Below are 27200 nucleotides of genomic sequence, written 5' to 3'. Positions count from 1 at the left end.
GCACTTTTGACTGGACTGTCCAGTGAAAGTGGTACACAGCATTTGCAGTTCCAACACAATCCTCGTTAGAGCTGCCATCAAATCCTGTCTACTTTCCTCACTTTCTTCCTCCATCCATCATGTTCCAGCTCGTCCCGGTGGCTGTAATTCCATCTGAATGGCACAGTGTATCAGATACGCACTCTAATAACGAAAGCAACGTGACCCAAATGCTTTATTCATCATCCCCGACCCGGCTTACGCGGAAGCCAAAACAAACAAGCTCGACTGCTACATTTAATCAAATGCAGCCAAGCTGACAGCCCTTTTTTGCGCATTCAAGGGCACCCCTGCAGTGGAACTCTGCAGAATTTGTTTTGATGAGGGACTCCTCTGCGAGTAACGAGGTCAATCATATTACCTCAGCGCCTGTCTTATAAAAAAAAAAGACTCTATTTTAGTTTCCGCACTGTCATGGTGATAACGTCTTGTTGTATTAAGAGTGCATGCAGCACAGAACAATCCAGATTAAAAAACGATGAATATTCAGGCTGAGTTCGACTGGTCTGCAAGGGATGACAGCCACTGAGAAGTCGCCATCAGCAGATACAGTAGAGCTGTGAACCAGCATCCTATTCAAACTCCACCTTAATATTCTCAGTACGTTTCACTTTGCTCACAGAGGCTCTGCAGTGAAATGTAAATGGAGTAGATAAGGTGGATTTTCAGTGTCATTCCACTATTCTAAAGAGCTTTGTATGTGATTCGGTTCCTCCAATGACAATGACAGAGGCTGCATCTTGCTGAATTACCCACTTATCAAAAATTGCAAACCCTACAGCCATTACAGCCTATCAGTGTTTTTTTTTCTTTTGCAGAAGTCTGATGGTTTGGTGACTTTGTCCAGGACTAAAAGGAAAGCAGATTAGCAGCTGAAAGTCACAATTTGATCCTTCTTAGCTGCAGTAACCATTCACTCAATTGCATTTGAATTGACAGGAAGGTTATTTTGTACGGACCAAATTTATCCTCTTGTACACATCACTCTGATATAAGAGTTCAGCTCTAAATCCGTAAGAGAATCAAAGGAGGAAAAAGCAAAGATGTGAATTCTCTCAGATGAATACTTTGCTTTTTATAAAGTACATTTTCATGCAAAATATTTTGAACATTTATGTATTCGTTGTGTTTCTTAGTGATGGACTATAACTCTTTTTTTTATGGAAAACAGTTTTCCACTTCTTATTTTGCATAAAATTATATTGCTGTTAAGTCATTTGACCAAGGTAGAATTCGTTTGTAGTTGAATCGAGGCAAAGAGGTAGCCTGAGTTTCTTGTTCACCCTTTCATTCACCAGTCTGGATACTAAATTGGTTCTGGTGTAACTGACGCCCCAGCTTCACAGACATGACTGAAAGGTAGCCCATCTGCAGCCGTTGACTCATAACCTCCAGTCAGGAGAATCGCTTCAGGACATCGTCCTCAGCTGTCCTTTCTGGCATGCAGCCGAACTTCAGCTACGTTCTCAGTCCTGGAAGTATTCAGTTTTGTTTAGACAAGCTTGATGGAACGTGCAGCAGGCAGGATGTATTTGTTGTGAATCCACCAGGCGATTAGCTGCTACAATGCCAACGTGGACTCCATCAGACGTCACACGGACTTTGTTCTAGTGAAGTGACAGAGACACTTGTGTTCTCACACGCAGCTTCATGTCTAGAAAAGTTCAGGGCTGCAGTGCATGTGTAGAAATGTCTTGAGTGGGGTTTTTTTTGTTTTGTTTTTTGAAAGAGTCACCCACTCACTCATGAGAGTAAGTGGGTGAGTCTTTTTGTAGGTGTTTCAGTCCCTGCAAGGCAAACGTTCACCATGAATGAGACTTTCACAAAAATCGTGCTAGTTCTGTTTGTAAAACGGTGGTGCTGTTCTTTCAAAGCTGAAATCTCCTCCACATTAATGCCCTTGATAAAGTAAGATGAGCAACAGAATTATATTCATTGATTTGGTGCGAATGAAAAGGACTTTGAAAGATAAGCGCTCTTTCTAGGCACTTCCAAAGATACCCACACCCTGATTGTTCTGGGAAACTCAAAGAGGTTTCATCTAGTGTTTGAGCTGCTGTCAGATGAGGAAGGCTATATTACATCTCTATCTATTTCCCACAGCATTTGAGCAATTTTTCACAGGCAAGATTAACGGCCTGTTCCGTTTCAGACAATTTAAGGTTGTGTGGAAGACTTCTCTATGGACTTCATGTAGATTATGAGCTCTGTTTGCTGAAGAAATAGCTGGATGCCATGACTCAGCTATTAGTGTGGTTACAGATTCAGGATACATAACAAAACCAGCATGGAAAATACATTTACTGAACCATGACAATATTATTTAGATTTGCTGATCTTTAGTATCTAAAAATAGGCAATGTTTTTTTTCTTTTTCCAACTAAATTAACTTATTTTTTCATTAAATCTCCTCGTGATTAGTATTCCACCAATGCACGCCTATATGCATTGTACACTTACAAAAAAACGTCGAATTATAATAATACTCTTTTACCTATTCGCATGTATCTTGTATTCGTTGCAGTTTTAAAAATTATTATACAACTATGACTCTCATATTTGGTCTTAATAATTGCTGTCCTCACTTTTACTATCACTGACACAAAAGAAATGTTTCACCAATTTATTTTCGCTCTGTATGTCTCTTTCCATTTTCTTTAGATCGAAATGTTAGAGCACAAATACGGCGGACACCTCATCTCCCGCCGTGCTGCCTGCAAGATCCAGACTGCCTTCCGCCAGTACCAGCTCAGCAAAAACTTTGAGAAGATCCGCAATTCACTTCTGGAGAGTCGACTGCCTCGACGCATCTCCCTGCGCAAGGTCCGTGTGCAAAATACGGAGGGTTTCTCTGCTGAACGGGCGCTGGCAGAAGGCTGTAACCTGGCAGGCATCCCACTGGTACGCTCACCATCTTTGCCTGCCACGGTTGGTGGCACCCTAACTGACCTGGAAGACTCCTTCACTGAGCAGGTCCAGTCATTAGCAAAGTCTATAGATGATGCACTCAGCAACTGGAGTCTGAAGACCATGTGTTCACTCCAAGAAGGCGGCAACTATCAGTTCAGTGCCGATTCCTTTAGCGCAGCAGCGGCAGCAGGGGTTGGAGGTGGTGGAGAAGGCGGGGGTGGGGACGTGCGAGACTCTGTAATTCATCAGGGCTCCGTAGACCCAACCGACCTCTCAAGGAATGCAAGCAAGCTGATGATGGCGTTTCGAGATGTGACAGTGCAGTTTGACAGTCAGAACTTCCGCGTTTCATCTTCAGTTAGGGAATCATCCACTTCTGTCACCCTCAACAGTGGCACCCAACAAGAAGGAACCTCCAGCACTGTCACCACCACTTCCACGACAGCAAATTCTGCACCAGCCCCTATCCCACCCGGTCCTTCACAAGAACCCCCTCCTCCACCTGCAGACATCCTAGCAGAGCCCAAAGAACTCCCACCCCCACCCCAGGAGCCTCCACCACCACCAGAATCAGAGATAGAAGGCAGCGAGCAGGATGTTGAATTCCCTGCACCACCTCCTTCTGAAGAAGAGCTTGGGGAGATGGAGCAACCTCCTCTGACCCCTCTGGATAAGATGGCATTCCCCCAAAGCCCAGAGGAGGTTGTTGTGGTGGTACCGCCACCACCAAGAGAACCAACTGTGGCCCCTCCACCACAGGAGACTATAGTGCTGGGTAGCTCTCCTGCGGTGGAGCCTTTGGATGTTAAGAGATGTGGCTCTGAGACAGCAGACTATAGCTCAGAGCAGATGAGCAGCAGCAGCACATCGACGGAGGCACGCTCAACGTCCGAGGCGTCGTCCAAGGAAGCATTGCAGGCTATGATCCTCAGCCTGCCACGCTACCACTGTGAGAACCCCGCTAGCTGTAAATCACCCACTCTGTCCACAGACGTCATGAGGAAACGCCTCTACCGCATCGGCCTCAACCTCTTCAATGTGTGAGTAGCAGATTCATTCATTAGTGCTTGTAGTTCTATGGTAACAGAAATTAAAATCAGCTGCCGGTTTGTTGATGAAATCTCAGTATAATTTATAGCTTTTGAATTAGTGAACTGTTGGGTGTTGAAGTTACGTCATAGTAATATAGTTCTTTTCAGATCTGCTCAAGTTATTGCCAATATTAACACTCTGGTATTCATACTGCAACCACATTTGCAACTTCTGTTGTATTTTCCTGCGTGCCTTCATAAAATCAGCAGAAGAAGAAGAAAAAAAGAAAACAAAATGTGCTCTGAAAGCTTATTTATGTCTGGGGTGTTGCACCTTTTCTCTCATTCTGAATCCAGTTCCCCTCGCTGTCTAGTGAAGAGTGACAAAGTCAAAACAAGATAAAAACTTCCCAAAATGCCCTGCAGACAGGGGCAAGGTGGTTATATGGCAGTGATAAATAGAAAGAAAAAAATGTTACCAAGGTAACAGTGCAGTGCATGGGGAATGCACTTGTGTTTATGTATTAAGTAAAACAAAACAATGAACCCTGGAGATGTGTGCTTGGTGACATCCAACCACCAGTAAATTAATTATTGAAACATTTAATCATAAACAAAGTTTACATATGAAGAATTTAAGTTAAAGCTAATGTCAGCAAACCAAGGGAAATGAATATCCCATATTTAATTTGTGCACCACTATGCAATCCCATTTTAAAATGTCTGGAACCACGTGACCCCTGTGTGCTAAGTACCCAACAGCAGACTTGGAAGGCATTAATAAATAGAGAAATTTACCATATGCTCTATTAGCCTTTCACCCAGAGCATACCCTAAAGGGCCTAAACACCCCACATATTCTAATAAATGAACTGGACTCGTGTAGCAAGCTCAGCTCAACCGCTGATTGAGTTGCTGGGTAACAGTTAGTTGGAATGCATGAAGGATGAATCCCCCAAAATAATGGCAGCGATCCACAAAGCCTAAAATTCTCATTAGTCATTCTTCTGCGAGTTGCGAATGTAATTAAAAGTTCCTTCAGCATTGTGTGAACCAGTACCTTGGGAACTGGGATGAAAAATTTGTTAACATTTCAGCCCGAGCAGGATTGGATTTTTCTCTCTGCCACCTCAGCCATTTCTGTAGAAGCTCTACACGCTTTCCAAAATATCTTGCACTGAAGGAAAATACACTCTCCTCCCTTGGGTGTGAGATTTTGTGAGGATATTCATCCAGTTAGGCCATGTCACACATATTTGCGAGATTGGAGCTCATAAACACACATTATCTTTTTTCTTATAATGCCAAGCTCTGCAGCGCCATAAATGTGCACAATAAAGCCAATTAACTTTGACTCAATGCTGGAATGAGACGATGAAAACAAGAGACGGAACGAGCTGTGCTCTTAGTGAAGAGTGAGCACAGAAGGAATACCAATGTGGGAAATATCCAAAATTTAGAAAGCAAAAAACGATGCTACAAATGATACTATTTAGTATTTCGATACTATTTAGTTTTATCTTTGACTTTTTGATTAACAGCAGACATCACATGAACACATTAATATTGTGATTGGTGACAAATTAAAGGAAAAACCCAATTACCTGACACTCATAGTAAAAGGGTCAAGAGGTAGTGCTAGTCTACTTAGAAGTGAGTGATCACCTTTATTATGTATTTGAAATTTTTCTATAGTGACTAGTGTCTTTTAGGATGACATTGCTCCAATGTAAAGAGAGCAAGACAACAATGCATTGTGAAAATGATTTAGATGTAGCTATGGCTTTGCAACTAAAATTGTTTTAGTTTTTTTTGTTTTACAACTTTCTATTATGTTTCTGTTAAAACTAATACATCAATATATATCCAAATTTGATGACCATTTTTTATGATGAGAAAATCCACCTGACTATTAACATTAAAAGCCTCTGAAAAACTATTTTTCCTGAGCTACAATTTTGCTTGATTCAGTGGAAACCCGGAACCCATTCTGTGTAAACACATTTCTAATGCCAGTGCCAATGTTTTTAAAATCCTTTCTATTAATATCTATGTGTGGTACCTTGAATTAAGCAACTAAAACACCCGAGAAAGCGTCTGGAAGACTTTGGCCGACATTATTTTAAAAACAGGTGACAAAAGAATCCAACCTTTAGTCTTCTTAACATTAAAATGCAACATGGCAGCCACCCATTGCCTCTTTGACACTTCCTGCACTGGCAAATAAATTATGCAGATTAATCCAATATAGATATAATTCCAGGTGAATAAGGCAAGCTGTTATTTATGTGTAGAAAGTGTTCCTGCTAGATCCAGTTACAATACAGGTGGGCTTTGAATGTAGGATATGCTACTTACATTTAATCCAGTTTTTCAAACATGTCTGCTTTGATAGTTTTAGTCTGACATGCATGTGGAGTGGCAGAAAAAAGACTGGATGTAGGATTTATCTGTTTGCTCAGTTGAGATACTGAGTGTTTAATGGCAGCCCCCAGTTTGATTACAAGCCTCTGTGACTTTTGAGCGCAGCTTGTGTAGCCTTTCAGTCATCGTCTTTTGATCAAACACCTCGAAAGATAAGCTGACTTTTAATAAATTGGCTGAGAGGAAAGAGAGAGATAGAATGATGAATTAGGAGCAAAAAAAAAAAAAAAGGTAGGGAGAGGCAGGGAAATCTGGCTTGTGGCTTATTAGTTCCACCAGTTCGTATCCTTCTTCTAATACCTTTGCTGTTGTATCCTTTGCATCTTAAATAGGGCTGTTTGCTTTGGGCTAAAACTTTAGGTATTGCTTGATCATGCAGACAGAAAAGGCTTACAAATATGCATCCAACTGGGTAGTGTAAACAGTGAGTGTGCACTGGTCTGTGTTTGTCTTGCAGCGGGGGGTCAATGCATCACCTTTCCAAGGGGAGCAAGAAGTGTTGGTGTAGAAAGTAAATTAAACAGAGGAAATTCCAAACATTGGTGTGTGCATGCATGCGTGCATGCGTGCGTGTGTGTGTTTGTATGTGTGCATACTAGAATAAAAAGGCAAGACAAGTGAGTGATGGAAATGTAGTGCAAAAGCAACAGAGAGGAACTGAAAGAGACACAAAAAGGTAGCGCAGGGAAAAGCTTGAGAGAAAGACCACTTGATAAAGTTTCCACCTTGTGTGTGGCTGGAATGACAATGACTCCATTATGTGAGGAGAGTGTGTGCCAAGGACACTGCCATCACACAAGGGAGCTGGTAGAAAGTCTTCAACAGGGAAATGTGCAAAGAGGAGACAGGAGGATGTGTGACATTAATGACAGATTCCTGAGTAGATTTCTCTTTTGGATGCATGACTTCTCAGCTTAATACGGCTCAGTTAGACATGTCCTTATTTCACTTTTCCTCGCGCATACATTCTGGTGTAGTGAAAGTATTGATTGGACCTCAGAGGAGGCCCAGCTTGCATAAAAATGGAGACCCGTAACTGCTTTTCAAATTGAAGAAATGGCGACATGTGAGATTTATCAGTGATGTGAAGAGTGAGCATGTGAGACAGACATATCAAGCAAGGCTAATTAACACAGCAATTCCACAAGAGGGTTTCTGCCAATCAGTAGGCGAGGACTCCACAAGGGGGGGTCTTGTTTGTTTACTTGGGCATACACAAACCTTTCCTGTATTAACATTCTACCCTCAGTGCTAAATGACCCAGCACATGATTACAAACGCTGAAATCCAGATGGTCAAACAGAGGAAGCAGTTTTAATTTCTCACAGAACCCAACACCTTTTACCCTCATTTGCTCCCAATATTTAGAGAATAAGACAGGCCATACTGCTTTTTAAAAAAACTGTGAACCTATTTCATTAGAACAAAAAATGCTTTGTAACAAGTGCTATCAAATGCTTTCTCTTAAATAGATAAATAAACACAACGTGTCATCTGTGTGTGTATATGTTGTAAAAAGTAGCAAACTTGTGCTTTAACAACCAACCAACCTAAGGACGGTAAAAGCAGGCATGTGACTGCAAAAGCTCTGCAAAAGCATGCTTGATGGACACGAGCAGTTTGGTGCAACAGTGGGTCCTTGTTAATGATTTGGGGTTTTGAAGCGTTTACAGGTACAACACACAATCGTGTTTCCACTCAGAGAAATGCACAGGGGTGCTAACCGGCCATCAACCTGTCACTGGTTAGTAATGGAACAGAAATCTGTGCATCTGGAGAAATAGGCAACATGCAGTGCTGACACTTAAGCTCTTGTAGGGCCCATAAAACACAGTTTTGACTGCACATCTGTCCATTAGCAATAAAATAGAGGGCCAATAAAAGAGGGTATCAAGGTGGTAAGGGAGAGGTGTATTTATGGCGAGGTCGTACTACACCGAGATGTTGCAAAATAAAAATAAAAAAATAAATAAAAATAAATAAAAACTATGTCTGCTCTGAGGAGGCAAGGGGGAAAGACGCCTGGGAATGTAGCACTATATTTAGAAGTTGTTGTTTTAGCATGACATCTGGGTCCTGTCTGGCACTTACTCTTCCCTTCCCCATGCTTTACACGGGTGTGGGTCAATTTGCTGTGTGTATGTTGTGCTCTTGCTCTTCTTTTACAGTTTTTTTTTTTTGTCACGCCTAAACTTTGTAAGAAAACGGTTTCTGTTCTTAGCTGTGAATAACATCCGGCACCATCTTGCAAAAATCCTCAAATAAAATACTGACCCATATAATCTTAAAAAAAAATAGCATCTTTGCTCTTAAGGCTCAGATTTGATAAGGGAACATTCTGGAAAAGAAAATAAATTGCAAAACACTCCACAGCATGATGAAAGGATGAAAAAGCAAGAGTGAATCAACAGTGCTTTCACGATCTAAACTTAATGAGTTTACCTGTGCAGCAAAACCCTTGACCAAAAGCATAGTGCTTGCAAAGATTCTTTAATATTTCTTTTTGAATAAAACTGCTCTTTGGACAAGTTGATGTGTGCAGGCTTATTCTGCACTGCTAATCCAAATCTTACACTTCCTGCATGATTTTGCAGTCCCCCCCCCCCTATCTTTTTCTGATTACGAGTAATAATCGCCATGTGGGATCCATCTGTTGTTGGGCAAACATCAAATGAGTGATATCTGCCAAATCCATTTGGCGAGACAGCACCTTCAGCTGAGAGGTTGAGACGCTGAGAGTGTGCCGAGGCTGTTGCAGCAGATGCTTTCAGGCAGTCCAGTCTGCGCTCATCGTGCTCACTCTTTGTCCTCACCCTCCCATTCCCGCACATCTGCTCAGTCTGGTCCTCTTCCAGTCTTCTCTTTCTATTCTGCCCTTTATCCTCCCCTCTGTCATGCCCTTGCCTCACTAAACCCATTAGCTCTGGTACACACTCTCTTATGTAAAGGCTGTAGTTTAAACACTGTATGAAGACTGGAGTGGGACAGCTGTGACCATAATGCAGCAGCCTCCCCGGAGCAGCTATATGGTTATAAATAGTTAAGATATTACTCCTGTATTCATATATAACTTTGGCCATGTAGTCAACTGAAAGCTCTTGAATCTCCTGAACGAATGCTGGACAGGGAGATGTACTCTCTTTTGAAAACAATGATTCATAGGCCCGCTGAGATATTTCGACAATTTTCTGATGCATGAGCATGTGAGTGCACCTCATCACTCAGTAAAATAAATGTTTCCATGCACTACTCATGCATTAAACACATACAGTCCCAAATGAGTTTTTGTCTCTGTATCCAAGGGATACTGGCATTCATTTACATACGTTAGCCTGATGAATTATATCCCTCTTCTGGAATATGTAAAGAGCAATATAGTGAGGTAACCATGTGTTCGTCCTGTAACAGTGACTTTATACCTACATGCTTCAAAGAGTTAAAAGAATTACCACCAGTCACCAGCTGAACACATTAGGTACCAGAATGAAGCACTGCGAACTAAGAAAAGGAGTAAACACATTATAAGAACATTTTACCTATCAAGATATAATAAAAAAAAATTGTAAAAATAGTCCTTACCAGGTTAAATACAAATACAACAAACACTAAGCCACTAAGAAGATAGGTGCTGCTAATCAAATGCTAATAATTGATAATTAGCAAGTGTGAGCACCTCTATAAAAGCAGAAGTTTTGGAGGTTTGCTGGTCTGGAGCATTCAGGTATGTTTTAACATAATGCTGCAATCTTAAAGAAGCAGCTACTGCTGTCCATCTATCTGCAAAGGGCTATAACACAATTTCCAAACAATCTGAAGTCCATCAGTCTGCAATGAGAAAGATTATTCATAAGTGGAAAACATTCAAGACCAGTCCCCCAGGAGCACATGTATTAGCAAATCACCCCAAGGTCAGACCTTGCAATGTTCAAAGAAACTGCAAAGAAAATCCAAGAGCTTCATCTTAGATTCTACAGGCATTAGCATGTTAAATGTTAATGTTCATTACTGTACAAATTAAAAAAGACTGAACAAGTATTGTTGGGTTTGTAAAAGTTGCATCTGAACCAACCTCAAGACTTCTGGAGACCGAAGTGAAGATGTTTGTCCATAATGTAATCATGCACCAATCAAATGATCCAAATCCCAGAAGAAAATCTATAACAGAATAGCTGAAAAAGAAAAGTATCATAGTGTTGCAATGGCCAAGTCAAAGCCCAGAAGTCAACCTGATTGAAATGAGAGCTAATTTTTGAGAGAGCCCTACATAAATGAATGACCACAAATCTCAATGAAGTAAAATGAGTTGGCCAAAAGTCTACAATGATCTGAGAACCTGATGAAGTCATACAGAAAACATTTCTTTAAAGGTGTTGCTCCTAAAGGTGGCTCTAAAAGCTGATGAATCATAAGTTAAACTGTGTTTTTCACACACTGCTTCTTTGGCTTATAGTACTTTTTATTAAATAGATAATTACACATCATGTGTTATCATAGGTCATGTGTTCTGAGGTTGTATTCATTTTAGAACTTGGGCTATATTTGAATATGTATCCTGTAATGTAATGACTGTACATTAAAGAAAAATTCATGTTAGCCAACAACTAATACAAAGTATACATGTGATCCAACAAGTGCTGTTAAAAAATACTTCAGTATTTATTTGGTAACAGATGGCCATGCCAGTAGCAGCTGCTATATGTGAGCAACAGAGTATTAAGACTAAACCAGCTGCTGGTGTAAAAATAAAGTGAAAATAAATAAACTTGATCCCATGATACTTGGATATAAAGTCAATGCTAAAACCACAGAATTATCAGTATAGAAGTTCCTTTATATACAATCTATATCTAAACTATACTGTATCAGAGGAAATGTAGAGCATACAGTTGACAAAGTATTGCAGTGATGTCTGTTTAAACCCAGTTCTAATTTAACTTTGCAAACCTTGTTAACATTTTTTGAGATTAGCCACCATAAACTAGCATACTAGTCGCACTAGTTTAAATAAGGCTACAGACGCAAAATCTTTGAGCATGTGTGCTTTTTAAATCCCACTATTCAGATTCGAGTTGAATTTGAATTTATTTATTTAAAAGGGACAGTGCAGTTTAACATAATCCAAGTACAAAACATGAAACTGATGTAACGCACATAAGTTTATAGCTATTGCTAATTTTCAACAATTGTCCCTTATTGGGCTTACAATCAAAATAGATAAGTTTTACAATAAAACATACATTTTCATAAAACCAAATTACATCATAGATACAATTACAGTTAATAGACAATGAATTAAAGTACGATTAAAAATCTTTAGTTAAAATGACTACATCTCTGATTTCCCTTTAACCGAACTTTAACCTTCAATTTAAAGGATCTGATGTCTGTAATCAATTTGATTTCGGTTGGAAGTGTGTTCCACAGATGGCAAGCCTTTATGGAAAAAGCTGACTGACTAAATGTAGATCTGCGATATGATATCTTGCAGTTGCTGTTCACCATGCTCCTAGTAATACGATTACGATCTTGTCTCTGGATATATCTATTAAGACACTCTGGGGCCATCCTATTTATACATTTAAAGACTAATTTAAGAAAGCACAAATGATTAAAACTCTTAAAACTAAGTAGATTATATTTCTTTAAATGTGACAGTGATGCCACCGAACAGATTTTTTTTTATCCATTATTTTTAAAGATTGGTTATATAAGGATACCACAGACTGAATTGTAGATGGTGCTGCTTGGGTCCAAACTGTCATACAATATGAAAAATGAGAGAATATCATGGAATGCATAAATAACTGAGCTGCTGAAGTGGGTATATAGTGCCGAATTAACTTAAAACAATTCAGATTAGCCTCGACCGTCTTAGAAATCTTCTTTAAATGCTTCTCAAATTTAAGATGTGATCTAAAATTATTCCTAAAAACTAAAATGCTTTAAAAAACGAACCAACAGAATAGGCAAAATTTTCAGAAATGCCACCTTGAGGAGGAGACACTTGTAAAATTGACCAGAAATATGAATCACTAAGTTGCTGATGTCTACAGAAACAGCTTTGTGATTAGGTTTTAGTTGCTGTACACAGTAAGCGACCTAGGATAGATACTTTTTTTATTACCAGTTACACTGTTACAAAAAGCCTTTTTTATTGTCCACCAGAAATGGCTCATTAACATGCTGTTTTAATGTTCCAAAGTATGTTCTTTGGAGTGATTGACCTTGTTTTCATTTTTCAACCTAACAAAACACAAAAACAACGAAATAAGACCATTTAGTGAGCACATAAATTACATCAACAAGTTAGATACTAACTGCCTCACTGATGTGATCTAACGAATTTGGAATCAATTCATAGTTTCTTAGCATTAACTAATAGCCATTCACAAAGTGTATAATAGCTCTAAAAACTTTACTTTTCATACAGCATACTTCAATACTGAAAAAAATGTGTCTGCTATAAAGCTAGTGACAAATGAGTGGACAAGGGCATCGTTTTGAACATTGCCAGTCTGGTTTTACTGATGAATTCATCAAAATTGTATCACATTTGAATGAAAAATGTAAGCAAAAGTCAAAGTTTGAGGGGGTTTTTTCTCTCATGGTGAAATAAATTCTATGGTAGAGCTATATTTTATATCTGTGTATATGTGTGGATTTAAAGTTGCTTCCTAAGGCGGCAGTTGTGATTCTTGTTATATCCTCTAAATTTAGCAGAGTGTTGTGTTGTAGTTGTTAATTAAAGTTGTAATTCAGCAGGGGAGTAACTATACACAGCCTTTTGTATGTTTATTTACACTAACACTCTGTAGGTGTTCACTGTAAGAACCCAGAAACTATAGATTGTCAGACCAAAATCCTCATCTTTGCAAAGAAATACTTACAGTATATATTGTGGATATAAATTCTAGCCCAGTTATTATTCGACTAATTAAAAGATAACCAAAAAATAGCATCCTTGTTGAACACTTCCTACAACTTTTGCTACAAAGGATTACCTTTGTTATTTTTGTTCCTATTTCTGTCACACTGGCATATGCGATGTCTCTAACCGCTGTTCTGAACAAAATGACTTTTTAATTCTGCTAATTTTGGTTCAATATGATACAGAAAAAATCATCTGTCACAGCTGAATGAATTTCACCAATTTTTCGAGAAATAATATTGCAGCTGCACAGCATCAAACCACTGCTAGTCTCACATAGCCAGATTTATCTCCACAGCAGTGTGTCAGAGCTGGAGAATGGTGTGACTGCACCCATTATCTTTCTGCTACAGGGTGGAAAAAAGGCTTTTCTGTTGCGAGAAGAACCAAGTTGGCCTTATTACATGATCCAAATCTTCATCCAGACTTGCAGATTTAGCATGTGCTGTAAGTTGGCAGCGCAGTGGTTGCTGTTGTTGTTTTCTGTTGTGAAAGGAGTTCATTGACAGATAGCACAAGAGTTATGCAGTGTGACTGTAAATATAGATGTAGAGTGTGGCCACTGGAAGGTTTATATCTACACTCTACATCATGCAAGTCACACCACTAACTCACTTTAGTTCACTGACGTTTCCCCTTTCCTTTTTGTCTCAGTAACCCTGACAAGGGCCTTCAGTTCCTGATCTCAAGAGGCTTCATCCCAGACACGCCCATCGGTGTTGCCCACTTTCTGCTACAGCGAAAGGGCCTGAGTCGACAAATGATTGGAGAGTTCCTCGGCAACAGCAAGAAGCCCTTCAACAGAGATGTCCTAGAGTGAGTAGCCCACAGGACTGCAGATATTGATTCCCCAAATCATTTGGGGGGATCTTTTCCCAGTAATCTATCCTTTTTCATGAAGCCTTATTAGGTACAAGCTGTGCACAGCTCTAGCTTGGGGTCTTATTATTCTCTAAAACTCAATTGTGAAGCCTAAATTATAACTTCACTATCCACTTATGTGTGATTTTTTTTGTGGTCATTTCATTATAGTTTCCATTGTCATAAACACATCTGAAATAAGCTCAAATTGAAGTGCTAAGATCCAAAATTCAAAAATGAGCTCTTGTCTGATTTTCGTAAAGCTCGTAAATGTAGGTTGACTTGTAGGGCAATAACTACTACAGAAATTAAAGGAGGTTGACATGAAGCAAAAGTAACATTTTCCTGGCCTAATAACATTTTACTCATCTTTATCACATTCATGTTAAAACTGTTGTTAATATAGAGCAGAAGTGAAAAACAAGGAACAGTTTATCTGTGATCTGATAACATAAATATTACTTTTGAGATTTCAAAAACTTCCATTTCCATTCAGGACATAGGGTAGATGTACTGAAGTGTGGGAGATAAGGCACTGCTTTATCTGTGTGTGTGTTTGGTACTGATACGTGTTGGGCATATTGAGAGGCTGCGTCTGACTCGAGTGTTTGGTTTCTTGCTCACTCCTCTCCATAGCTACTTGTATGCTACGTGAAAACATTTTGGCTGACTCCTTATGAAATCTAAGGACTGATAATACAGTAGTTTGTAATAGCGCCAGAGTCATGGGCTCAAACTCAGGTAGGGTCCTTGTGTGGAGTTTGCATGTTAGGCACATAGAGACTGTGTAATTTGATCACTAGCCACTAGGTGAAATAAGAAAAAAAAACTCCTTGTGACTGCTTTCATCACTAGCAAAGACAGCTGCATTCATTAGCTGGTCAGCTGCAACACATTAAAGTGTATGTAAAGGTAGCATCACTGTAGTTTAATTCTGTGTAGTCTCCACTTTTCATAATAACTGCTAACAGCAGAAAGTCTTTGCACTGCATGTAGGCCATAGCACAGGTTTGTGTACCGAGTCTTTCCATCTCTGTGGTGCCGACTTGGCAGCTTTCCATGGCTGTCAGTGAGATAAAACATGGCTCGCTGCTGAGACCAAAAGTAGCTCTTTTAACATTTTCCCAATAATTAGATTCTATTTAAATAATACAAAACTATCAATTTGATTTCGATAGGATAGCTGAAATTAAACCAAAAACTAATACCAGGATATCCTAGTGGTTTATTACTCATCTGGAAGGTTCATGTGGTCACTTCCCATGGTGCACCACAGCAGCGTCTTTAGTCTGATCATCCTGAGAGCAAAATCAGGCTTTTAGATATCTTTAAATATCTGAGTTCCCACTGTGTGGTTCACTTCAAAATGCAGGATCCTAAAACTCCAGCTGTATGGCATCAATAACATCTTTTTAAATCCGAGCCCAGATAATTGTGATAACAGGAAGACGCTTTTCCAGTCCTGACAGAGCTCCTCGAGAGTTACAGAAGCCATCATGCGATTGTTTTTAAGATCGGAAAAATGACTCTTTTCATCTGACGTTAATATTTGATGTAGACATTTCTTGGTCTTTGTGTACAGGTATATTCATCTCAAGAACCTCTCAAGAACCTCACAGTCCACTAAAACTCATTTGGAAGCTGAATGGATTTGCATTTTGGTTATGAATGCTTTTCAAAAACAAGTGTTATGTGCAAGACAATATAGATACATGAGATAAGTGAAGAAAAAAACAAACAAACACATGAACTTTGGGGTTTAGAGAACAAGAACTTCATATGCGCGCACGCACACACACACACACACACACACACACACACACACAAAACTCACTTCCCCCTGCAAGATTAATTCCAGGTCATTAACTTTATTGCCTTTTATTTGCTTTTAAAGTACAAAGATCCCTCTCCCGTCCTCGTCTTCAGCTATTTCCATCTTTCAACACCTTCCTTGCTTTATCTCACTAATTGCCTCTACTCTGTTAAATTCTGTGCTTCACCAATTATGTCTAAATTTGCATATCAGCTCAATGAGGTTGTGAAGATCTTTCTTTTTATCTCCCGCCTTTTTGTACAAGTTACAAAACCAAGAACGGGCTTAGTCTTTGCAAGGTCAGACAAACACTCCATAGCACTCTACCAAGTTGTTCATTCCAGCTCATGCTCATCTAATATCCATATTTCCTCAAACGGATACCGTCATGGTTTCAAAGACATTTTATTAACAGGAATATGCTCTTAAGGCTTCAAGCTCAAATTCACACCACAGATATATTCTCAGCGCAGGTGATATTGGTATATATATATATTTTCCCTGCAGCACTCAAACAGCAACACTCGGGGTGAAAGTGATGTTGAAGAGGACCGTGATAGAGTGAAAAGTGTGCGAGAGCACTTTTGATAAAGTGTGCAGTCACAGGAGAGCGGGTGAGGGATAGCAGTCTAATGTGAAAATCACTCATGGTGATTTACTGAGCCTGAATGAGTCGGTGTGGATATGTGAGTCTGTGTGCGTGTGTGTGTGTGTGTGTGCGTGCGTGCGTGCGTGTGTGCACGTGTCTGCAAGCATGTGACTTTTCAAGTATGTGCATGTGACCTAGCCTTGCATCAATATGTGGTTATGGTATCTCCCTCCTCTCCTCATAAAGCAAACTAAGTCTCATTCCCTTCACATTTCTTGGTGCATAAACAACAATAGTTAAAGTGTCTCAAGACAATTAAGTCAATTTGTGGTTATAGATTTGGGTGCCAGAAAATGGACACCCCAAGGACTCATTTACTGATAACACGGTGTACTTGTTTAGCATGAAAAATGAGATCTTGTTTTCAGCCTGTCATCTACTCATTGGCTTCTTAAAATATGGCTCCATCTGGCCTTTTATGTCTTTTTATTTTCATATGTATTTGTATGCATACCTGCCATCGCAGCTTTGTAAACATAAAGTACAGTTTAAGTGGCGTTCTGCAGACAGATGTGTCTATTTCTCTCCGAGGCACTGCAAGCGAGTCAACGATAGTGTGTGTTTGTGTTTGTGTTTTATGTGTGCGTGTGTTTTCCCATGCAGATGTGTAATTATGCCAGAGTGTATGGGGAGAGATGTAAGAGGGGAGGAGAGGGCTGATGTACTTAGGCTAAAGAGCATCTCGTCTGACATTACATAAACAAGGAGTGACAGCCAGGGAAGAAGGGAGAGAGAGGTGGTGGAGCGAGGAAGTGAGTCATGAAGAGGGCGATCAGGGTGGTCTGACAGTCGACGAGTTGATAAAGAAGACGATCAATCCAGGCTCACTGCACATAGTATGAGCTTAACTTTTATGAGCCTTTAATTTTTCTCTAAGTGCTATAATTTGTTGACAATATGCACAATTTGACCTGTCTGTTAGTTAGTGCAATTAATAATTACACTTATCTCTATTAATGCAGCATTGAGCAATGAAGGTCAGAAAAAAATCTGTGCTGTGCACTCTCTAAAACCATGCATTCTATTTGCTTAGCTGTACATTTAAGCAGAAGGAAAGACTGAAAGATGTAACCAACATTGTAACCATGGAAATGCAGTTGTGTACAGTCTGAAATAACTTAAAAGTGCATCATATATGAAAAAATAGCAACTTTTTGGCTGTAACAGCTTCTTTCTATTTGCTGAAAAAGGAACAGAAACAATGTTTTAATCATGCTTAACATTCAACTGATTAACTGTATATAAATGATAGGCTTAGCTAAGTTTCACCCAAGATTCATTGTTAGGCTTCAGGCTGAACAAATTTGTCTTGGTTTTTTGAAACTAGATGTGACAAGCGAGAAGTTACCTGAGTGAAACCAAACTGTCAACTGAAGAGTAAAACATACCCTGCTTTAGTTTAAATCTTGATTTGATCTGAAACTAGCGACTGAGTCCCGAAATTCATCAGTAAAGTAATTACTGAAGTCACAAAGCATCCTGGAGCCTTTTGACCAGCCAGCTAAGTCTCTGTTCAAATGCCCAAAGGGGACACAAATACACTTTTGACCTGGAGACTCTCGCCTGAGATCACTTAAGTTTTGATGTCACTCACTGTTTATGTTCATTTACACTTGGTTGGTTATGTTGCACCCTGGGAGGACACCAGGGCTTTATTTCTGTGCTTTACAGGAGCATGAAGCAACACACTGCTAAAAAAAACTAGCTTCTCTTGTTAGTCAACAAGAAGAACAAACTTTTCTTTATCTTGTACGGCTTGAATTTCTACATCATTACACACTATTAGTAGCTCTAATGAGCTGACTGGCAGAATTATTTCAAGATTTACTGCAATTAATAATTGGAATTAATATTAATAAAGTTGATAGCAGTGTTGCTGTAAGTAGTGATAGAGATGTACAGTAAATCAGTTAGTAATGCTTTTGCACAATACTGTGCAATTGTTTCTGTGTATGTTGCTTACAAGGAGCCAGACTTATCATTTTTAAGGTAGTCTTTAGAAATAGTTCTCCAGGTTTACTGAAAACTGTCTTACTTTGTAGACTGGCTGCTTTTTAACCCATTTTCAGTCCATTTCTTCTACCCAACCTTTTCCGTAGGAATGCTGTTTTTTTGGTTAAACCACTTAACACTGACTTGTAAATCCATTGGTGTTATGGGTCTTATCAAAACAAATGTTAACATTTGATTGGCGACAGCTTCATTTTCCAGCATGACAATGATCGCAAACACACTGCCACTGCAGTAAAAGCATACATGGTTAGAAAAAACTACACGCATGCACGCACGCACGCACGCACGCAAAGGGGAACGCTATGAGTCGTGGATTGGCCTCCCCAAAGCCTGGACATCAAGAACTGAAGTGATGTTGTCGGTGTGAGCAGAATTTGCTGTTCTCTGCAGTGCTGTGTGTTATACTGTATGTGTATGGCAGGACTGAAGACTCAGCTATCTGATGCTTTTCTGCTGGAGCAGCATGTGTCACAGTCAAGTACTCACCTCATTAACTCCCTTTGTTCACAGTAATCCATCATAATGTAGAGTGTGTCTGTGCATCTCCCTATTTCCCGCAGTACTGCAAGTAGAAAAGATCAGAGGCAAAGGATAATGTCATGACCCCGCTACTTATTTTATTTATTGACGATTTTACTATCAACGCTATCTTTTCTCTTTAAAGCATTTAATCCCTACTACTACTACACTACAACCACTAAGTGTGAGTTAATTAATTAGTTAATCTTGAATTGGTATGGGCAGGATAAATAATTATAATTGTACCTCAATAGGCAACCTAACATCACAGCTAGGAAAACTTTAACCCTGCCCCATGGTATTTCCAAAGTCACCTTCCACTTCAAACCTCATTTCACCTTCAAATTGCCCTTCTTGTATTTATCTCCCGTGAACTCATTGGACAGGATATTTTGCTTTTTTAATTAAAGTAATTAAGTTTGGGTTGTCAGGTAATAGGAGGATTTTCTGCTCTGAGGCATTGTGTGCATATGTGTGTGTATATGTGTGTCTTGGCAGCTGTGGCACGAGAAGATAGCTGGGCCCAGTCTTATCCCTGGTGTCCGTGCGTGGCTAATACCTGCAGTAAGCAAAGTGGTGCTGTGACTGGGAAGCAGATGAGTGAGAGTTTTGCATCCTTTATCTTGGGTGTTCATCCACACGTTCATCCAGCCCACCAGTGAAGGGGCAACCTCTACTCAACCTCTAGTGAATTTGGCTATAAATTGTAATATATTTTCCTATCTCCTATGCTCTTTGCTTATCTCATCGCTGCCTCTCTGTGCTTCACAGTTGTGTGGTGGATGAGATGGATTTCTCAGGCATGGAGCTGGACGAAGCGCTGAGGAAGTTTCAGGCCCACATTCGTGTCCAGGGGGAAGCCCAGAAGGTGGAACGTCTCATCGAGGCCTTCAGGTACTTACAGTACAGCTAGCCTTTAACATAAGTTGTTGTTTTTTTTTAAGAAAATGTTTATCAGTCGGTATGCCCATTAAATTGGGAGCACACCAGCTTCTGTTTCCACAGAGTTACGGCTGCTGGTTTTACATGTAATTATTATCAAGTTTGTTTCATACCTCATCTATCATCTTGGCATTGCAGACTAAGATAAACACTACAATATCCATAAGTCGGTGTGGTCAGGGGAAAAGCAAAGATGTGAATTTGTTGTCTTTTTTTGGGTGAGAAGCAAGGTTAAGAGGGGACAGAAAAACAAGTATATAACAGTTCAGTCAGAGAACTTTTATATTCGTGCATGCAAAGAGACAGGCACACACAAAGCGGAGTAGTCTTGGATTGCCATACATGAACATTAATTGAACATGAAGATTATAACACATTTTACTCTTTCCCTTCTGTGTGGCTGAACTAAAAAATTGACAATCCACTCCTCCATCTGAATAGCGAGGCAATGTATAATTTGTGGCCACAATTTGCAACAGGGTGACAATTTGCGGTGCAGCTGTGGCTCTGTGTGTTAATGCTAACTGTTTGCCATCGCCCCTCTTGAGTAACAACCACCTGCCACAATTGTCAAGGTTCCCAATAGGAAGAAACATGGCTGCATTGTCATAAGCAGTGGGCAGGGAGGTTGGCACTGCTAATGTTTGGACATCAGGCTGGCTCTGCGTGCTATCAGGAGCAGGAGAGAGTAGGAGGGAGGAGGGGCTAAGGAGACAGAGACTAGAAAAGGAAGGGAAGAAGGGGAGAAAAAGGAAGGAGGGAGGATGGTTTATAAATATCCAGCGTTGCATAACCGCCACTGCCTCTCTGTGCCTGCCTTCCCTTGCTCCCAGGCTTTGAAATGCCTCCAAACACACACACACACACACACACACACACACACACACACACACAGAAAGAGACAGAAAGAGAGAAGTCTCAAAAGTAAGTGAAGGGGATTTGAAGCAGCAGTGAAAAACAGCGAGGGGAAAAAGTGAAAAACACCCAGTAGCCTCAGTATCTGCTGTGTCAGGGTACTAATGAATGAGCAAATATGAATCATCTCCAAATGCTGCAGATATATTCAGTTTATGTTTTCCTTCCTGTATTACAGTGTGATATCTGTATATATTTACTCACTATGTAATCACTGTGTTATGTATCTGCTCTGTATATTACAGTCTTCATCGATGAAGACCATGCATCTTATATAATTTCGCACTAAAATCCACCCAAGGAGCGCATGATGATGTATTACACCATTCAGGGCAATTTGAAAGAAAAGCTAAATTGCCAAAAACTGACAAATCAATTCAGCGAGAAGCATCATATGTCATTTTACCCTCTCATTTTCGTTTTTTACTTAGTCATTTTTCCATGCCTATCTGTGAAGAGTAACAACATACTCAGAAAGCGACATAAATTGAGGTTTTTCTCACTGCATGGTGCAACATTAGGATTCACAGACAAGGGTGTAATTATTGGTTGCTGACAAGTCATGGTTTTCAGACAGTGAGATGTGAATGAACATCTGTGTGCCCTGTGATTATCACACTAAAGCAAATACAGTATGCGGGATGCCACAAATACGCAAAACATTTCATTTAAGGCACTCAAACATATATCTAGACATGCACATGTGTAATCATTGAGACTGAGCCCTAGAAAGCACATTCAAAACTGGCACAGAAAGCGTGAAGCTACATGCATGCACGCCTATATAGAACGTGGGTAAGTAGGGGAGGATTAACTACCTTAAAAATTACTCCCAGAATGCAAACTGTTCTAGCAGACTCTTTGTACACACACAGTTATCAACTATGTTGTAGAATAATGCTGATTGCAGTTCGACAATTTATTGGGGTTAAAGAGCACCTTTTCTGTGCTCTTTAACCCCTGATCTTTACTTAAAAATGCTCTGTAGCAGGGGTGATTAATTCATGATTACTGTACATATATATATATATATATATATATATATATATATTTTTTTTTTTTTTTTTTTTTTTTTCAACAGAAAGCCCACAAGGTCTACACACACCTTCTTTTTTTAATCTATATATGCCTTCCATATACATGTTGGATGTTCTTTTCTATTATTCATCACCTAACCATGAAGTTATTCTTGCACCACACCACCTTCTAGGCTTCTAGGAAGACACATATAATGTATGTGTAGGCATCTACAAATCTACACTCCAGCACAACACTTCTTATACTTAGGAAAGTAAATCAAACTGAGCCTTTGCTTGCAGAAAAGGTGCCTAGGTAAGGGATTTCACATTTCAGTATTCAAGTATTTTCTCTTCTGCACAATGACAACCTGCAAAAAATTCATCCAACTAAGCCCGCAAACGTCAGACAGTGATTAACTGCAGAATAGGACTTGACTTTTCAAGTCTGATTTTGGGGTGCTTAGTGCAAGTAACAGAGAGGATGAAACACTTAAAAAGAAGGTCAAATCCTTTGTTTTTGTCAGCAACATCACCCTCAGTTTCTAGTGTGATGCATGACCCATATAAGTATTCATTCCAGTGGGAGAAATGAGTTTTAGCAGAGCTCACACAACCTCACCAACGCACTGGTGCTGAGGGGCAGCTTACAGCTTCATGTGAAGCCACCGGCAAAATTAAAGCCATAACTCTCATTTCAGTGTGACACTCTTATGCTAATGTTGTATTTTTAATAGCATGCAGTGTTTTAAAAAGTGTCTCCTGTGTATATTTATATATGTCCTATTTCCTGTCCCACCCTGTGTCATTCCTACATGGATAAACCATCCTTACCCCCAACTTTATTCATTTTACTCCCATTCTATACTATCTTACATCAAACATGTAATGTTTTACTGTTTTCTGTCCCTGTTTTTCCCTTTTCTTTTACACCCACAGTCAGCGGTACTGCATGTGCAACCCGGATGTGGTGCAGCAATTTCACAATCCAGACACCATCTTCATCCTGGCCTTTGCCATCATTCTGCTCAACACCGACATGTACAGCCCGAATATTAAGCCCGACCGGAAGATGCTGTTGGAGGACTTCATAAGGAATTTACGAGGTAAGGGACATCAAGGTCACGTTGAGGTCGCATTACGGCACAGCTTGCATCTGAAGATGAGCATTAAGGGAGTTATAATGACATTAATTACCTGACATAATCAGCTCAAGCCGGTAGGTGAATGTTTTAGGTCGCTTGAGAAGAGGAATGGTGGTTTTTGAGTTGCATAGTTGACAGTGTGGCCTCGTTGTAAATCTAATACTCAGCTTTCTGTGTCCAACCTGATGTCTTTGCAAGGAGGAACAAGGAAGAATTTCCTTCAGACTCAGGATAATGGCCACAAAAAGAAAGTTGACTAAAAAGCACTGGTTTTCTTTTTAGCTTTATGTCATTAGTACAGTTTATGAATATACTGTGTGTATTGCTTTTGTTTTAATCTTCTTTAATTTGCCATCTTATACTTTGACTATTTTATTATTCTTTTATATCATATTTTTTATTTCTGCTTTGAATTTGGCAGATTTAATCCTCCATACATGCAGCAGTTGCTTGAGAAATGTTTCCATCACCTTGTTGAATCAATGCCATGAAGAATTAAGGCAGTTCCAAAGATAAAAGGGTGTCTAATGCAGTGCAAGCAGGGTGTGCAGATCTAGAACAGTAATCTATAATCTATGCTGTGTTATGTGTTGCACTATGCGTTATATAATATAGCCTATAGAGCAAGGGCATTGAATGAGACAAGCAACATCCCATAAGTTGAGTTACATGCGGCCTAAAATTAAAACAGTCAGAAGGAGATTTTTTTTTTCACGCAAAGTTTGTATTTCTCTAGATGAGAAAGCTGCTAAATCCTCTGCCTCACCAGTAACTTCTGGTACAGATTCCTGTTGTGGAGCCAATCCCACATGACTCAGAAGAACTGAGTGTCCAACAGTTTCAATCAAACCTCCCTGCATAAATTCAGGGGATAAAGATTAGGTTACATTTCTCTTCCTGCCTGATTCGCTTTACACAGTCACTCAGAGCGGCACCGACAGAAAGCACCTGTAAATCTCGTCTCCAGTATGCAGACAGATGCTCATTCGGCAAGCGCTGAGAAAGAGACATGAGCGTCATAGTTTTGCTCTCACTCTGTGCAATCAATCAGAGATTGCCGAGGTCGATGCAGAACAACTTTAATAGATTCATCCAGACTGTTCCTCACAATTAAATTAAGTTGGAAAATCAATTTCAACATCTCATGCAAATTAAGATACGCCACTCTCTCTTGGCCGCTCTATTTGTCTTCTGCTCGTTTTTTTCTTTGTCTCCCTATCCATTCTTCTGTTTTGTTTTGATTTCAGTCACAGTATTACGCTGTCTGTTTATTCATCTGTCTTTACTTGTTTATATTATGTTCCTCCTCTTTTCTCTTCCACTGTGTCTGTCAAACATATTGATGGAAGAAAACATGCAGTTCACTCAGCTAATTGGCTAAGGTGAAAAGCAATTATGGACCAGAAACCAATAGTAATGAAGAACTATAGAACATTCATTATCTCAATTAAAACGGACTGTCAGTGTTAAAGCAATCCACAACAGGGCAACACAATATACACCCGTCTAATTAATCTAGTGACTCAACTCACTGAAAAACTGTAACATCTTAGTTATTGGATTCTTTTCTGTTTTCTCTTTTTTTTGGTGGATGGCCTCGTATTTTTAGAGCACATGCATTTCCCTTAAGTTCTTGTAGAGGGCTGGCATTAATCAGTACACCTCATGAAAAGCCAGATTTAAGCTTGAGGATGATGAGCACAAAACAAGATAAAGAGTTGCAAGGGAAACATGAGTAATGTCAGACTCGGACTAAAGGAATTTCAGGAGAGAAATTTAGTTCAGGACTGTGGTCAGTACTGATGTTCGTCCCAGGATATCTGATATAAGAATCACTCATTTAAGCCTCCTAAACTGTTCACTGACTCATCTGTGACATATCTGATATTTAATTCTGGGTGATTAAAATTATGATTACGTGAGCACTCTTCACAAAGAAAAGAGAGAAAGAAAGAAATTAGAGGCTTAGGGTAATAGTGGCCACAAAACAACAACAAGTGCCTCTAATGTGTACTGGTTTGTCTGGATCAGCTTATGGTGTTTACAGTTGCTAAGCAACTGTAAACACTCTAGCCCTTGAGGTTAGCTAGCACATTTCTATTGACAGAGATGATTAACACTGAAAATCTCACCTTCAGTTCTCGTTGAAGAATGTTCATACCCTGTTAACCACATTAACCAAAGTATTTTGTCATTCCGAATCATTTAGCGTTTGTTGTTGTCCTACGGTCTCTATTTACAAAGTGGTGCATTGCTTTCTCTTGCAGAAAAACACTAATAACTTCCTGTCCTGTACTCCTGGAGTCTGGGTCGGGTATGAGTCTACATACTTGCACCTCTCTAAGGCTGTGTTAACAGAATGCTGACATCTTCATGATGATGATAAACCGTAAAAAGTCTGACAAGTCGTTAGCCATTGAACATGTGGTTTTATACCACAGAAAACCTTCCATTTTAAGACATAGTGTGACCAAGATTTACAAAACAGAATTACATTTTTTGATCATCATGACACATAAACTCAGCATTTAAACACTTTAATGCTGGGTTTATGTGTCATGATGATCATATAGTGATCAAGTCAGATAGCTGTTTTCCCATAGACATTTATATGACCAAAAGTAATTTCACTGTCATAACTATCACCATCTGGTAGCCTTTGCATAGAAAGCAGGTCTAAGCTACGTCCACCTTGGCTTTATTTTTTAAAGTGCATTTAAAAAAAAAAACTACTATTAAAAAAAGTACACATAATGTCATTTCAATCAATTTAATTGTTATTGAGCTACTCCGGATTGGCTCAAAGTGGTTGCTGCTAGCAAGGCTAAAAACACTATTTAAAATCCTAAAAAGTGGCAAAGAAAAAGAGAGAACACAAGACAATTAACAGCAAAAAAAATGCTGCTTATTAATGTGACAGTTTACGCACTTTTCCCTCTGGTCATCTCTTTCTCTCCCCCTGACTCCATTATGTGCAGTGATGTCTCAGCGGTGTCCCCGGGTGCCTCACTGACACCGCCGTCACTTGTGGCAGCTTCATTTTCTCCAAACACATCCTGCCCCATTGAAGGTTCAATGTACCACACAGTGCGGTGCAGCTGTATCGATATAATGGGGAGCATCTCGAGGGCAACCTTTCAGCCTAATGACATGCAGCTTTACCTGCTCCAAAATGTCACGGCCTTGAACTGCACTGTGTTCCAGACAGAAAATCTTCCAAGAGATGAGGCTGGGTCTTAACCTTTCGCTTGCCAATTAACCTCCTTTCACGGGGCTTTCTGTCATTACTTAATGGAGACGATGAAAGGAAAAAAGAAAGCGTCAGAAGGACACATGAGGGGACAGAGCGAGGAAGCGCTATTCATTTTTCCAATTTTTGCACAAATCAAATGAAGAAGCAGAACAAAGAAATGTAGCATGCACACAAAGTAGTTGCATTTTTTGCTATTTATAATTATGCCAGCGTAGACACACTTTTTGTTCATCTGCCACTGTTAAAAAAAAAGCAATGACTCCATATCCTGTAAAGCAACCGTGTTGTAAAGCGTGTGTGTATTTATGAGTAATCAGCCTCTTCCTGTCTTAGGTGTGGATGATGGAGCAGATATCCCCAGAGACATGGTGGTGGGAATCTATGAAAGAATACAACAGAGAGAGCTGCGCTCCAACGAAGACCATGTCACCTACGTTTCCAAGGTTGAGCAGTCCATCGTAGGCATGAAAACAGTAAGGACACACTAATATATCTGAGAACGCTTGCTATAGATTGTTTTTTTTTTAGTTGGATTAATTCTCTCAAAGATGAGTGACTTTACACAAAAATGACACATAATGTAGTCACTGAACTGATTGCCAAATGTGAATATGACTGCGTACGCACACAGAAAGACACACTTGTTAACTCCATGCCAAGTCACTCGCTCATTAGTCAAGCTCTTATCACTATCACCTAGCCTTAGTGGCTTTAACAGAGCACATTTATTAGTCATTAAATG

General features: G+C 39.6%; 1 protein-coding gene across 1 annotated transcript in view; it reads left to right on the top strand.

Annotated features, from left to right (window-relative positions):
• Window positions 1-27200, top strand: part of iqsec3a (IQ motif and Sec7 domain ArfGEF 3a) — a 126838-nt gene that overhangs the window by 77582 nt on the left and 22056 nt on the right. Inside the window, exons 4-8 of the mRNA XM_085386312.1 lie at window positions 2701-3989; window positions 13987-14148; window positions 19959-20081; window positions 23000-23166; window positions 26792-26931. Of these exons, the coding sequence (XP_085242438.1) occupies window positions 2701-3989; window positions 13987-14148; window positions 19959-20081; window positions 23000-23166; window positions 26792-26931 (1881 nt within the window). The remainder of the gene's footprint in view (window positions 1-2700; window positions 3990-13986; window positions 14149-19958; window positions 20082-22999; window positions 23167-26791; window positions 26932-27200) is intronic.

This window comes from Rhamphochromis longiceps, linkage group LG17, assembly GCF_057381845.1.
Source record: "Rhamphochromis longiceps isolate RC_006_pf linkage group LG17, R_longiceps_female_GT1.1, whole genome shotgun sequence".
NCBI classification, from domain to species: Eukaryota; Metazoa; Chordata; class Actinopteri; order Cichliformes; family Cichlidae; genus Rhamphochromis; species Rhamphochromis longiceps.
The sequence above is the reverse complement of the archived record's forward strand: the minus strand, read 5'-3'. Positions and strand labels throughout refer to the sequence as shown.